The sequence below is a fragment of the Lynx rufus genome, unplaced genomic scaffold (genome assembly GCF_022079265.1).
Source record: "Lynx rufus isolate CCGP_SWC_20201006 ecotype Redwood Valley unplaced genomic scaffold, mLynRuf1.p SCAF_7, whole genome shotgun sequence".
Lineage (NCBI taxonomy): Eukaryota > Metazoa > Chordata > Mammalia > Carnivora > Felidae > Lynx > Lynx rufus.
The window spans coordinates 38,294,084-38,307,113 of NW_025814889.1; the positions used below are offsets into that span (position 1 = coordinate 38,294,084).

Below are 13,030 nucleotides of genomic sequence, written 5' to 3' on the forward strand. Positions count from 1 at the left end.
CATCTTATGATTAATGGCGTCTTATGATTATACTTGGCAGCACTTTGTCTTACTGGTACAGAAAACAATGGTGTACCTCACAATTGATGGTATCTTAGATTCAATGAAATCCTGGACTACAATAGGTTTTTAAATTCCCTGTGCATGTAGGCTATCTTTGGCCCATACAACCTCCATGACCAATGAGGAATTTCCTGAGTCTGGGTCAGTGGAGTTGTGTCAAGTGAGGGTTTCCAGCAAAATATCCTGCACATATTCTTTCTGCCCCCTACAGCACGACTGAAAGGCTTGGGTGAGGGTCCCAGCTTTGCATAACTAGCTGTGTGACCTAAAGATAGCCCCTTAACCTCTCTGAGCCTGAGTTTCTTCATATCTCAAATAAGGGGGTTATAAAAGACTAGTGGTTCCCAGTCTATAATCACCAAAGACTCCTTTGATTACTTTTTCCTGTGGATCTCACATTTTGAAGGCTTTTGCCCACCATATACAGTGCATTAATTAAGTAATAATTCATTTCTCATTTTTTATTAATCAAAGGCACATGACAGTGCCAGGAAGAGATTCTGAACAGCCTGAGATAGTCAATGTGACCACTTTGCATTGATCTTTTAATGGGTGTAGTCTCTTTATAGAAATATACACACTATCCATTATCCATTAGGTTTGTCAACCCCACAGGCTGAGAATCAGACTTAGGACCACACATCTGGGCACATTTAGGCTTGACTAGGGACACTTTATCTGTTGGGGGACACGGAACCCACTGAAAATCTGATAAAAAGCTTTGGACACTTCGGCCAGAGAAATGGTAATCCATGTAAAATAATGTAGTCAGGTTTGGGGGCTGATGTCTAATCCTGTAGCAGGCAATGAGACCCAGTGAGAACGGTCTCTGAGGCCTCCTCCACCTCCACACCCAGATAAGGTGGCATTTCTCAGCCTGGCTGCACAATCACCTGGGAGTTCCACAAAACCCAAGTCACACCCCAGGCCAAATGGAATCTCTGAGAGTGGGATCTAGGCATGAATATTTAATTAAGTTCCCAGGTGGTTGGGAGAAAAAACCACCTTGTAGGTTTCCTATTTAATGGAGGGTCAGAGTGTCCTGTCCCTCTCCTCCAGGAGGTGGCGCTGTGCTGAATCCCACTGAATATGCTACTTTCTGGAAGCTTTGGGCCCCACCCCTGGGCGTAGCTGCCTGGAGAGCTCTTGACATTTGTTCCCGACTTGAACCCTATCCTCTCCCCTGTCTATGTGAGGGTGTTTGCTTCCGTAGGAGCTTTGAGGTTGAAGGTGGGGTGGTGAGGAGCAGTTTTCAATCCGAAGGGATTTAAAGTCCTATTATGAAAAAACGAAACGAAACGAAACAAAACAAAAAACCATGGGGCTCCCAGGAGAAGGAGTGGGGGGCTCTAAGAAATGCAGCCATGGGAGACAAGCAGTATTGATCCCACTAACGGAGGGTTGCTCTCTACTAGAGCTCTTCTTGCCAGTCACAGAAAGGGCTGGAATCTTGCAAAGCAGGGAGAGCCCACAAGTGAGCCAGGGTGGCAGCAGGGTCCCCAGCCACAAGGGAGGGCCTGGAAGCCATCTGAAGGGACCCACTGCCCCTGATTAAGGTCTGGAAAACAAATTCATACTCGTTCTGACGTCCAGAAGAAATAAGAATGTGATTCTGAGTCAATGGGGACACTAACCCCCGTCCCACACCCTGGGGTGTCACATCTGGTAGAGCAGTTAGTGTCTGCAAGTGACAGGGAGAGGGATTTGCCATCAGGAACAAGAGGGTTTCAAGTCCTCCAGGGCGTCTCCTGCATGGGGCTTGGTCAGCTCTTGAGAAAACAATCTTGCATCTGGACAGAAGAGTAAAAGCTGCTAAATGTTGGAGGAGGTCACCAGAGGGGTATTGGGAGGTCAGCAGACTGAGGTTCCAGCCCTGGCTTTGTCCCTGACTAACCATGTGACTGTGTACCAGACACTTCACTTGGCCTAGCCTCAGTTTCTTCATCTGTAAAATGGCACTGCTGGATGAGAATATCTCTGAGGTCTCTTCCACGTGGGTAAAATGTCCCCGTTAGTACCAGAGGACAACCTTCTGCCAATACTCCTCCAGCAAGATGCTTCTGGACCAGTGGCTCATGGCTTTCACTCAAGCCCTGGGGAGACTGCCTAGATCAGCAGGAAGAGCAGTAGAAGGGGAACGGAGAGGTCTGTTTAGGGGGCAGGGAGAGGTCTGATCCCAATGAGCTATTTCAACAGCTATTTGCATAGAGTTGATTCAACAGTATTTGGCTCTTTACAGAAACTGCGGAATATTAACTACATTTTTCAAAACCAAAGCCTGTAGCCGATTAGCTAGAAAACCCTGCAGAGGGTGAAGTCTTCTTGCCAATGAGGACACCGGCAGTCCAGGAGGGGCATGGCAGGTCACCGATGCCTTGTAATTTTAGGAACTTCCCATTTATAGAAAAGAAACATTGCCAAAAAGTTGCTCAGGTCATCACATGCTCAGAAGGATTAGCCTGAGCAACCGCACATGGCTGGGCCCTGACAGACATCAGGCAGAGAGTGTAAAAGTAATTGCAGGATTATCTTTGCCAGGCTACTGAAGCGTTTCTGTCCTGGGATTTGGGGGAAGGGCTGGTGGGGCGGAGCGGGGGCCAGGACTGCGGGGCTCCCAGTAGAGAAGGGTCCCCCAGGCAGTAGAGTTTTCTGCCTTCAGTGGGAGGGAAGCCCATGGCACGGGGAGGCAGGAAACACATGGGGTGGCCCTGCAGTTCATTTCTGTGTTTGCTGGGTGCCTCCTGGGTGCCCAGCTCCACACTGGACTGGACAGGATTTTGAGCTGAATGTGCGTTCGCCCGTGTAGAGCCCACACCTGCCTTCTCCACCCTTTCTGCCCTGGGCAGTCTCATCAATGCACCACCACCCACCCAGACCAGAATCCACCCCCCCTCCCCCAAGGTCATTATGGACTCCTCTCTCTCCTCCCAGGGAAGCCGTATGCCAGTCCCCATCTGTTCTCCCACCCAGCTCCATGCACTGCCCTGGCTTTGGCTCCCCACCTCCCCACCCGTGTATCATCAGCCTCCTGGCCCCTGCTCAACCCAGAAGCAAGTGTGTCATGATTCCAGGGCTGATCCCCCAGGTGACCCCGCCGAAAAACTGCCCCCGGCTCCCTAGCACCCAGCACACCAAGCCCAGACTCCAGCATGGGCTCAAGGCCCTTCAGTATCTGGCCTCAGCTTGATTAATGACCTGACCAACACCCCCCAGTGCCAGGCAGGCATTTCTCCCAGGTCACCCCACATTCCCGTGGCCTCAGTGCCAGTTCTGTTTGAGTTGAATCTTCAAGGGTAGGCTTGTCCTGCTAAAGGCCACTTTCTACTTTGATCCACTCTTTTCTTGGCTCTGTGGTTTTAAAGATCCCTTGGTAAAGTAAATCAGAGCACTACTTTCCCTCTTTCCCCAAGCCAGTCTACCTTTATGACAAGAGCAGAGATCGTGGGATGTATTGGGGGCTGGAGCTGGGAGAGAACATAAGACTACCTGTTCCTTCTTCAAACCCAGCTCAGACTCTGCCCCCCCGTCTCACAAGTCATTCTGTGCTCCCTGCTGCTTCCACGCCTTGTACGGGCTTCTAGAGTGACACGTGTCACAGTGTATTTGTTGTGTTCATCACTTGGTCCCCTTGTAGCCTCTTGGTTAAATCTTCCTCATCTTAGTATCCCCAGCAGAGCACTACACATGGTAGTGCCTGGTAACTCCTTAGGGAAGGAGGGGGAGGGAGGGTGGGACAGACAGAAGAGTCAAGTCTAGCCCCTTTATAAAGTCCTGGAGAGGTGACTTTCCAAGGTCCTGTAAGTAGCCAGGGGCCAAGTGGGGACTAGAATTCAAGAACCTTATTGGCCAGTTTAGTGCCCATTTTACCAGCTGGGCTGTCGATCCACACAAAGCTGCTTTGCCCATGAAGCAAGCCACGTTACTCAGAGCTGTCACCACAGGCTTCTCTGTGACTGGTCTCACCCACAATGGCCCCGTGCAGACCAAATGTGCATCCCTGTCAAATGTATGAGCAGACCCTGACCGCACAGAGAGGCAGGGATGCCCTCAACCCCATGGGGGGTCCTGTGACTTTAGCCCCTTAAGAAGGGGAGCGGGAGAAAAACCAGCCATGGGACCCCTCACCTGTTCTGTCACAGATGACATGTCCTGAGAGGCAGGCAAAGGCCCGTACAGTGGGACGATGATGTGGAGGTAAAGGGCTCTCTACCCTCAGCAGGAGAGCAGGAGGCCTTCTTTTCTAGGCCTTCCATGGGAGTCCTAGAGAGATGTCCTGAAGTCACCTCACTTCCCTCCCCTGGCCGGGGCACGAGTCTTCCACCATCTCTGCTTCCCGTGTTGGCCCATGTCCCCCCTAAGGGATCCCAAGGGTCCCCTGGAGGCCAAGCCTCACTCATCCCCAAGGGAAGTACCAATGTCTCACACAACACCCCGGGGCAGCACAGAGCTCCGGGAGCAGCCGGCTCTTCTCCCGTTCTCCTGTAGCCTGGCATAGTTCCGGGGAGGCTGGGAAGGTTTTGATTATTAACACAGCCAAGCAGCTAATTAAAATAATAAATTAGGGAACAACATTGCAGGGATGATGGGAGCTATAGGGAGCCGTGCAGGAAATGGGAGGGAAGAAAAGCATTTCCTAGGCACCATGTAGGGAAGCCAGGATCACATTATCTTTTTAGGATCAGGGAGGAGGCATAAAAGTGTTGGCATTTTTGGCTCCTGACCCAAAGCTACATCCAAGGGGTCTCCTCTGCCCCATGAGATGGCCCTGATCAAATGCAAGAGGGGGAGGGGGTGGAATCAGGGATGGGGAAACGCTGAAGGATGGGGGGATCAGGTGTGGGTTGAGTGTTGCAGGCCTGGGGCCAGAGGCACGGTGAAGCTTAGGCACAGGATGTGGGTGTCTAGTGGGGCACTTCTGAAGTCTTGCTTATATCCTTCACAATCTGCATGCCTGCCCACAACATCGTAACATCCCAATTCAGGTGCAACCTTAAACCTTGGGGACATCTTGGGTTCCAAGGAAGCATCAGAGCAGCGGGTCTAAGGCTGTGATTATTGGTCAGTGGTCTCTGCAGATGGGAAGAACACTGGACTTTGAGTCAGAAAACCCAGAATTCACATAAGATTCTGCCAACCACGTGAGCCTCATTTCACCTCTACAAAACAGGGATGGAGACATTAAAGAGTGGTTGTGAGAATCAATGCAGAGTGTAAACTGATTCACGGCCTTCAAATTTTGCATGGCACAGTTGATTGGGAGGCGGGGAGACTGGGTTTAAAGTCTCATTGAGACCCCCAGGCCTGGCTCATGGCCACCGGCACCTGCGTCCTGCCCATGCCAGGGTGGAGGCGGGGGCCGCTCTCACCATCCTGCTGCTCTGGGTTCTGAAACTTTGGACTGTAACCCATTATGGCTGTGAAATAAATTTGGTGGATTGTAACCTGCACTACAAAGCAAAACAAAACAAAATGATACAAGGCAGAAGAGAAAATATCAGAGTGCACTGCACACAGTAAAGGTAAGCTTGGCTTTACGAACAATTCTTCACATAGTCATTGCTTATGCTTATGTCTGTTTCTTACATGGATCATGGTCCCCAAAGTCTTAAAGCCAGTGCTATGAACAGAGAAAGCTCTAACTGATGAGGCATGTCCCTTAGTCTCCTCAAATAGCTACATATTCTAGCTGAGCACCAAGTATGTCAGAAACTATGCTATTTTTCCAAATATTCATCTTTAATTCTTACAGGGCTTGACACTCCCACTGAGTGTCTGAAAAAAGGTGAGACTTGGTGAGATTCAGTGATTTGCCTAACCTTTTAGTCTGCTTAGGCTACGAGGATAAAATACATAGCTGAGTGGCTTAAACCACAGAAATGCATTTCTATCTCTCACGGTTCTGGAGACTGAAGTCCCAAGCTAAGGTGCTGGCTGATTCAGTGTTGGTAAGGATGCCCTGCCCTGCCCTCCTCATATGGCCTTTCCTCTGTGCATGCTTATAAAGAGAGATCTCTCTCTTCCTCTACTGGTAAGGCCGCCCATCCTATCGGATTAGGATCCCACCCTTCTGATCCCATTTAACCTTAATTACCTCCTAAAGGCCCTATTTCCAAATACAGGGACATTGTGGTTTGGGACTTCAACATATGAATTCTCAGGGGTCACAATTCAGTCCACAGCAACTAATGTCCCGTGGCAAATAAATAAGATCTGAATCTGAACCCAAACTTGAGCCTGAGTCTTCCCAGCATGCTCTATTGTCGCACTAATCCACAGATGCCCCAAAGACATTGTAGGAGAGTGCAGGACTCGGAGCTGGGGGCCGTGCGCATAGGTTTAGAGGTGAAAGAGAGCTGGGCTCCAGCTCTGGGTCTTTGGGCAAACTGCTCCCCCCTCTGCAAAGTGGGGCTTCTACTAGAGCTGTTCAGGGGTGCAGGGGTACTGGGAAGATTACACAGAATGATGCTTCCACAGAGGAAGCCTCCATAGTAAGTACAATGCATACTAGGGACTCCGTCACTGATTTGTTCCAAGTGCCTTGTACAGTACTTGTTAAACACCGCGGATGGAGTTTTTGACTGTTGTTATTGTTGGCCAGAATGCCTGGGTGTCACCATTAGAGGACTTTGTGCAAGATTCTGAACTGGGTGAGCCTGCTCCCTGCCCAAGGATAATGGTGATACCGAACATCATGGTTGGTTGGGGGGATCGCAAGAGATAACCCGAGGAAGGTCTTTATCCAGCAGTGCCTCACAAGGGCTAGGCATCATAAACCACCACGAGGAAGGCTTCCTGATCCTCTCTGTGCTGAATTTGGACAGAGTGTGGCAAGGTGATGTATGGGGAGGGAACACTGTTCTGGGGGAGAAAGGAAGTTTAAGTGTTCACCCCAATCATACTCGCAAGGACAACCTGTTGCTGCTGTCTGGGCTCACTCTCTGTGTCTGCATGGTGGTGCTGGTAGTAGCAAGGGCTTAAAGGACAGCAGACTGGCTGCTCTCTGAAGACCCTCCCTGGCTCTCGGCATTAGAGTCTTAAGAGGAAGGCAGAAGAGGTGGGAGTGGTGGCCGGTGTAGACAACGGCATTGTTATGTGTCTTAAGAGAGGGGCTCAGGTGTGGGGCTGGCTGCTGGACTCTGGGCTGTGTGTAGTGGGGGATCCTTCTCTTGAGGGAAGGGGCCCTCCCTGACACGGCCCCCTCCCTAGGGAATTCTGGTAAATTCCCAGGGACTTTGTGCACTGCAAAATGGATGATGTTGTGCTCTGCTGTGGGAGGAGACGGGCCAGCAGTCTGTCCCATATCTACTTCTGAGGACATGGCAGTGGGTCCAGGGGACGATGCCAGGATGCTCCTGGGCTGGAGACTGAGGCCTGGATATCCCTTAACTGACCATCTGTCATAAGGCGGACAAGGCCTGGCTGAATGGGTCCCCGGGAAGCTGGTCCACGTCCAGCCAGGCCCCCAGGCAGGGGTATTTTTAACCCAAAGCAGGGAGATCTATATGGGGGAAGCTCCCCCTCACTGGTAGCTGCTCTGGTAACACGCTCGCTGCCCATCTGCCTGTGCTGCCACCCCCACGTCCCTCTCCCTACCACTCCCAAAGGAATGCCAGCACCAAACAGACAGACTCTAGGTCCACTCAGGATGGAGGGGACCCTGAGGGTGGTCACAGGCAGGATGTGCAATGTCAGGGCCCTTCCAAAGATACTCTGCACTGAGCACCTCACAACAGCCTTTGGGCCCTGCCAGCTACTGCCCTCTCTCTTCTCCTGGTGCCCAGCAGGTGGTGTCTACACAGAGTGCCCACTTCCTCACCGCCCCTCACCTCCTGCCACTACTCTCCTGAGAGTACTCTCACCACAGCCACCAGTAAACTCTGTGTGGTCAAACCTGATGGCCATTTTCTGGGCCTTAAAATACTTGATGTGTCTTCTCCCTTTAACACGGCCCAGCCCTCCCAATCTCCAGCTTCTGTCTCTCCCAGTTTTCCTCCCACGGCTCTGACAGCCTCTCCTCCGGCTTCCCTGGGGAACCACGGGTATCTCCTTGCCTGGGGCTCTCCATGAGTCCCACATCTCAGAAGCTCCTTCAGTCAGGGCAAACAGGGGCCATTGTTGAACTCAGACCCTCTCCTGACCATTGGGACGTTTTACATCTCATTCTTGCCTCTCTTCTCAGTCTCCATGCTATCTTTGGGGGTTCTCACCTGTTTCTGTGGCTGTAGCCACCAGCTGGGTGGGAATGATCCAGACCCATAAGCCAACTTCCCACGGAGCCTCTTTCCTCAGATGTTTCCTGGCAACTCAGACTCACCGTGCCTACAACTGACCTCGCCATCTGATGCCCAGTAGCTTGTCTTTCTAGTCTACTGCTGCAGTGAAGAGCTTTACCATCTACCTGAGGGTTACACATTTTAATCCCCCTCAGCCAGCTAATGACCTAACTTTGCCTCCCAAGTCCCTTGACTCTCTCCAAATATTTGATCCCCACTGTCACCCCCATACTGTAGGTCACCACCATCTTCTGTCCTGATCAGGGCCAAGTCTAGGGGGAGTGTCAACAGTGGTCATCCCTGGATGAGAAGTATTATGGGTTGAATTTTGTCCCCCCCCCGCCCCGCAAAAGGTTTGTTGAAGTCCTAACCCCAGCATCTATGAATGGGAAGAACAGTATGGGATGGCAGAGGCAGAGACCAGAATCAGGACGTTGCAAGCCTAAGAATGCCAAAAATTGCAGGTCGCCACCCGAATTTTGGAAGAGTCAAGGCAAGATTCTACCCAGCCTCTAAGAACAAGCATGGCCCTGAAGACACCTTGATTTTGGACTTCCAGCCTCCAGAGCTGTGAGAGAATAAAGTTCTGTTGTTTGAAACTACTCAGTTCGTGATGCCCTGTTACAGCATCTCTAGGGACCTAATGGTGTGAGCTATGGGCAATCTTTATTTTCTTATTTATACTTTTCAGTATTTTAGGGATTATCGGTTGTGGAGACATAGACCTTTATGCTCAGGAAAAACATTCTTAAAAGAAAAAAAAACCCTCACTCAGCAAGAATCCCAAGCACTCTATCGGATTTATCTCTGAGAATCAAAACTATCTACACCCACACAGCTCACTGATCACATCAGCGTGGCTTTATTATTCCACTGTCTTCCTCAATACAGCTTCACTATTCCAGGAAACTCTTGCTCAGGAAGATAAAAGTTGCAAGTAAGAAAAGTTTATTGTTCATTTAAGGAACTTTGCAGAAAACATTTAAACAAACATCAAATTGTTCAACTTTTTAACAGATAGCATCAAATGACTGTCTACTCTCCAAGGCTCTCCAAACCCTGGTCTTGCTGTGCCCAACAATCCTAAATTACTGTGTGTCACGATCCTTCAGTGTCTTAACGCACTGCCCCACTTTAGGCAGTTTCATTAGTCTTAATGGAAGACCCTGAAAACGTAGATATAATCTATCTTTGCCTTTGCCTTTCTGAGATGTTTCTAAGACTCTGTCAAGGGAGAGCATCGCTTCCCAGGGTAATAAGGAAACTCAGCTCTGTTTTATCAGCAGGTTGATCTGGTGGTATTTTCAGGCTTTCTGCATCTAACATACCCAAAATATTGCATATCGAATGCCCTCTATGTGCAGAGACTGAGCTAAGCACTTAACATATAGTTTTAGAGCATCTGCTAAGCGAACAGTTAAAAGATAAACTGAGGCATATTAAACATTTTAAAAGTTTCTTTGAGCAGAAGTTGCTTCCAACCGGGCAGCATCCAATCTAACAGACAGGAAGGAGCTCCGAGGACCTGCACCAAAGAAAAGACTTTTATACCCAGAAGGGAGCAGGAACAAGGATGTTATATTAGGCAAAAAAGCAGGCTGGCTATTCCAAGGTTTCTTTCCTTCAGGGGAAGGCGGGGATCTATCAGGCAGACTGCGTAACTAGTGCTCATCAGGCGATTCCCGATTGACTAGTTTAGGATGCCATTTCTGGGAGAGCCGAGACCGTAATTGACCATAATTAAGTCTCAGTTTGGTGACATGATGGCTTGGTGTAAGTACCTCCATTTGGGGCCTGTTGTCTTGTTTTTAACAAATCCCAAGCGGCTGGAAACGATTCCCCGTTTTGTAGCTGGGGAAAGAGACTCGCTGATGTTAAGTGGCTTGCCGGAGGCCGCACCATCAGTAAGCAGCAGAGCTGAGCAAAGCCTGCTTAGCCTCTTAAGCACCCTTCTGCCTCTCCGGATTTCGTGAGATTGTGATACAAAGTACACACATTCCGGTGTCTGGCTACTTGGGGGAACTGATGGTCTTCTGCTCCCAATTACTCCAGTAATTGCCTCAAGTGGACAGAAGCCGCTCCTCCTGAAAGACCTCCACGGGCAGGCTTCCTGACACGAGTCACTACAGAGGCCATTGCCGTCACACCGGCCTCGGGCCTGGAGAAAGTTAACCAGGAGAGGCAAATGGGCTTCGGTGGAAAATAAGCAATTGTTTCAGGCATGCACATTTCCCACAAGGCCCTGGTGCAACAAGTTAGCTGTGGAGGAAGAGCCGGACCCTTTGTGCAGCGGGCTGGAGCACAACACTCCATGTTGTTCTCATGCATCCTCCATTCAGATGCCACGTGGTAGGACTCCACACCAACCTGCAGACCAGATTCTTTTCTTCCCCCTCAGCAGCGAATGTACATGTTTGCTTTCAAGTAGGCAGAATTTGCCCATGGGTGGTCTTTGATTTGGAAGAAATCAACCAGAGTGGTGACTCACAAAAAAAAAAAACAAAGGTGGCTTGACTCACTCCACTGGGGAAGGGGATGTGTGTGCAAAATTCACTTACCCAGAAGAAGAAGTTAAAGACAAAGAGTAAATACTTCAGGTAGACGAGCAGCCAGTCGTCCTGCTCGGCCTTGTAATGGGCCATGGTTGCTGGGCCTGCAAAGAAGACACATGTGTTGGGGGGTGGCAGACCATGGGGAGCCACTGTCCTCCTTCCAGAGCCAGGACTCCTTACTAGCCCATCTGGCCAGGTGGGTCTGCGGCTATGGCTATGTAACCTGGAGCAAAGATCAGGGAAATCCAAAGGCTATTGGATGCACAATACAGGTGCACTGAGAATTTTCTAGACCCTTTGGATCTTGGTTTTGCCCTTTTGACCTAAGTCTAACCTACAGGTCTTCCTACAGACTTTGCACTGACCTTGCAGTGTGTTCTGATTCTCTTCTCTTGTCTCATCAGGGTTGCAGGACACAAATTTACCTGTCCTACACACACACATACTCACGCACACTTGGCGTGTGTGCTTGGCCCTGGAGTCTGGCACTCTGCATTACTTGAGCGGGATCTTTTTGTGTGTAGGTGAGGCATGAGCCCCAAATCAGACAGTCCAGGCTGGAGAGAACATCAGCCTCACCCAGTCCACCCTACCTGTCCCCTGCACCTTGACTTTCCCCATGAGGAAGCAGGTCAGCAGGCCTTGTTGTTTGGCAGGCAGACAAGAGCTCTGGAGTCTGACTCCCCGGGTTCAAACCCAGGTCTGTCACAAGATACCTGAGACTTTGGGTGAGTCATTCAACTGCTCATTCCTCAGCGTCCTCATCTGTACCAGAGATAATAACGATACCTACGCTGCAGGCTTGTTTGGAAGATAAAACGTGATCATCTATGTGAGGTGTTTAGCATAGTCCTCGGCACACAGTAAGTGCTCCATAAATGCTAGCTATTATTATTATATGCAGCACGGATTAGAACCCAGGACTCCAGCCCCCAAATTCCTAGCTGTTGCCCTGGAACCACGCTCCCTCTGCTTGTCCTATTGCCCACTGAGGGGCTCTCTGGGAACCATGACGTCAGTGGGGTGACACACGTACAGGAGCTTCACTGTGCCTGGTAACCCCATTTGTTTCCCAGTAAGTCTGAACAACAGCCTCTGTAGCTTCCTCTTCCCCTCAGCTCCATTTCCCCCCAGCACCCGCCCATGCTCTACCATGCACAGAGCAGTTGTTAAGAAACCGGGCCCCTGAGGGGACCTTTCTTATTCTAGAGCCATAAGCAATGGGGCAATGGTTTTGCTCATTTCCATTCTCTTTCTCCCTCATTCTCCATCTCCAGTCAGGCCCTCCCTGCTACCACCCTGCTCCTCTTCCTGGCCGGTGCTGGGCTGAGCCCACACTGTTCTTCCTAAGCTACCACTCTGCCTTTTATTTCAAGCCCATGGGCTCCTAGACAGAGAGAGGAAGAAAGAAAAGAAAAGGTGGCTGTCTTATTTGGGATTTCTATTTGCAGAACTTGAAGAAGGTAATTTAAGACTTTTAGTCTTCTGGTTAAAAAAGGACAAAACCCATTTTTCTCCGATTTTGTCTCAGAGGAAGTGTGGTGGACAAAAATACAGAAGGAGAAAAAAAGGAAGCCTACAAAAAAAAAAGGGTGAAAAATGGTGATAGATGTGGTCAGCTGGGCGACTGGAACAGGAGCTATTACACGGCCGTTGTGCAGGTGGCCCTGACAAAAGAGCCTCTGGGCCACTGTGGGCCATTAGTAAACTGACAGCTTGTTTGGGCCCTGGGCTCTCCTGTCTGCATCTCTCCTCCCAACCAGGGCCTGCAGAGGCAGGCTATAGACCCTTCTCTAGACCTGTATACCAAGTGTCAGGACCCGCAAACGAAGGGGCTAGCACCCTCTAAAGGAAAACTGTATTTTTAAAAAAGGAGTTGAGGCAGAAGACAGGATTTAACAAAAAGAAACACATTTCTAACGGTAAAATTTCAGCCATTAGTGGTAGAGAAGACAGAACTGAATATATCAGGGTCAGGGGGAAAAAAAAAACCTCTGGGCTCATTAATTCAACCTTCTGCAGAGGGAATGAGGAAATTAACATTTGCTAAAGTTACAAGGCTAATTGGTGGTAGCAGTTTCCTATCCCCTCCTGTTCAGGCTTCTTCCTCCACCACAGGTTCCTTTCCCCTCCTGTTCAGCT

General features: G+C 49.9%; 1 protein-coding gene across 1 annotated transcript in view; it reads right to left on the minus strand.

Moving 5' to 3' along the window:
* Positions 1-10,978, minus strand: part of TSPAN11 (tetraspanin 11) — a 40,239-nt gene extending 29,261 nt beyond the window's left edge. Inside the window, exon 1 of the mRNA XM_047064808.1 lies at positions 10,895-10,978. Within this exon, the coding sequence (XP_046920764.1) occupies positions 10,895-10,978 (84 nt within the window). The remainder of the gene's footprint in view (positions 1-10,894) is intronic.
* Positions 10,979-13,030: the final 2,052 nt, after the last annotated feature.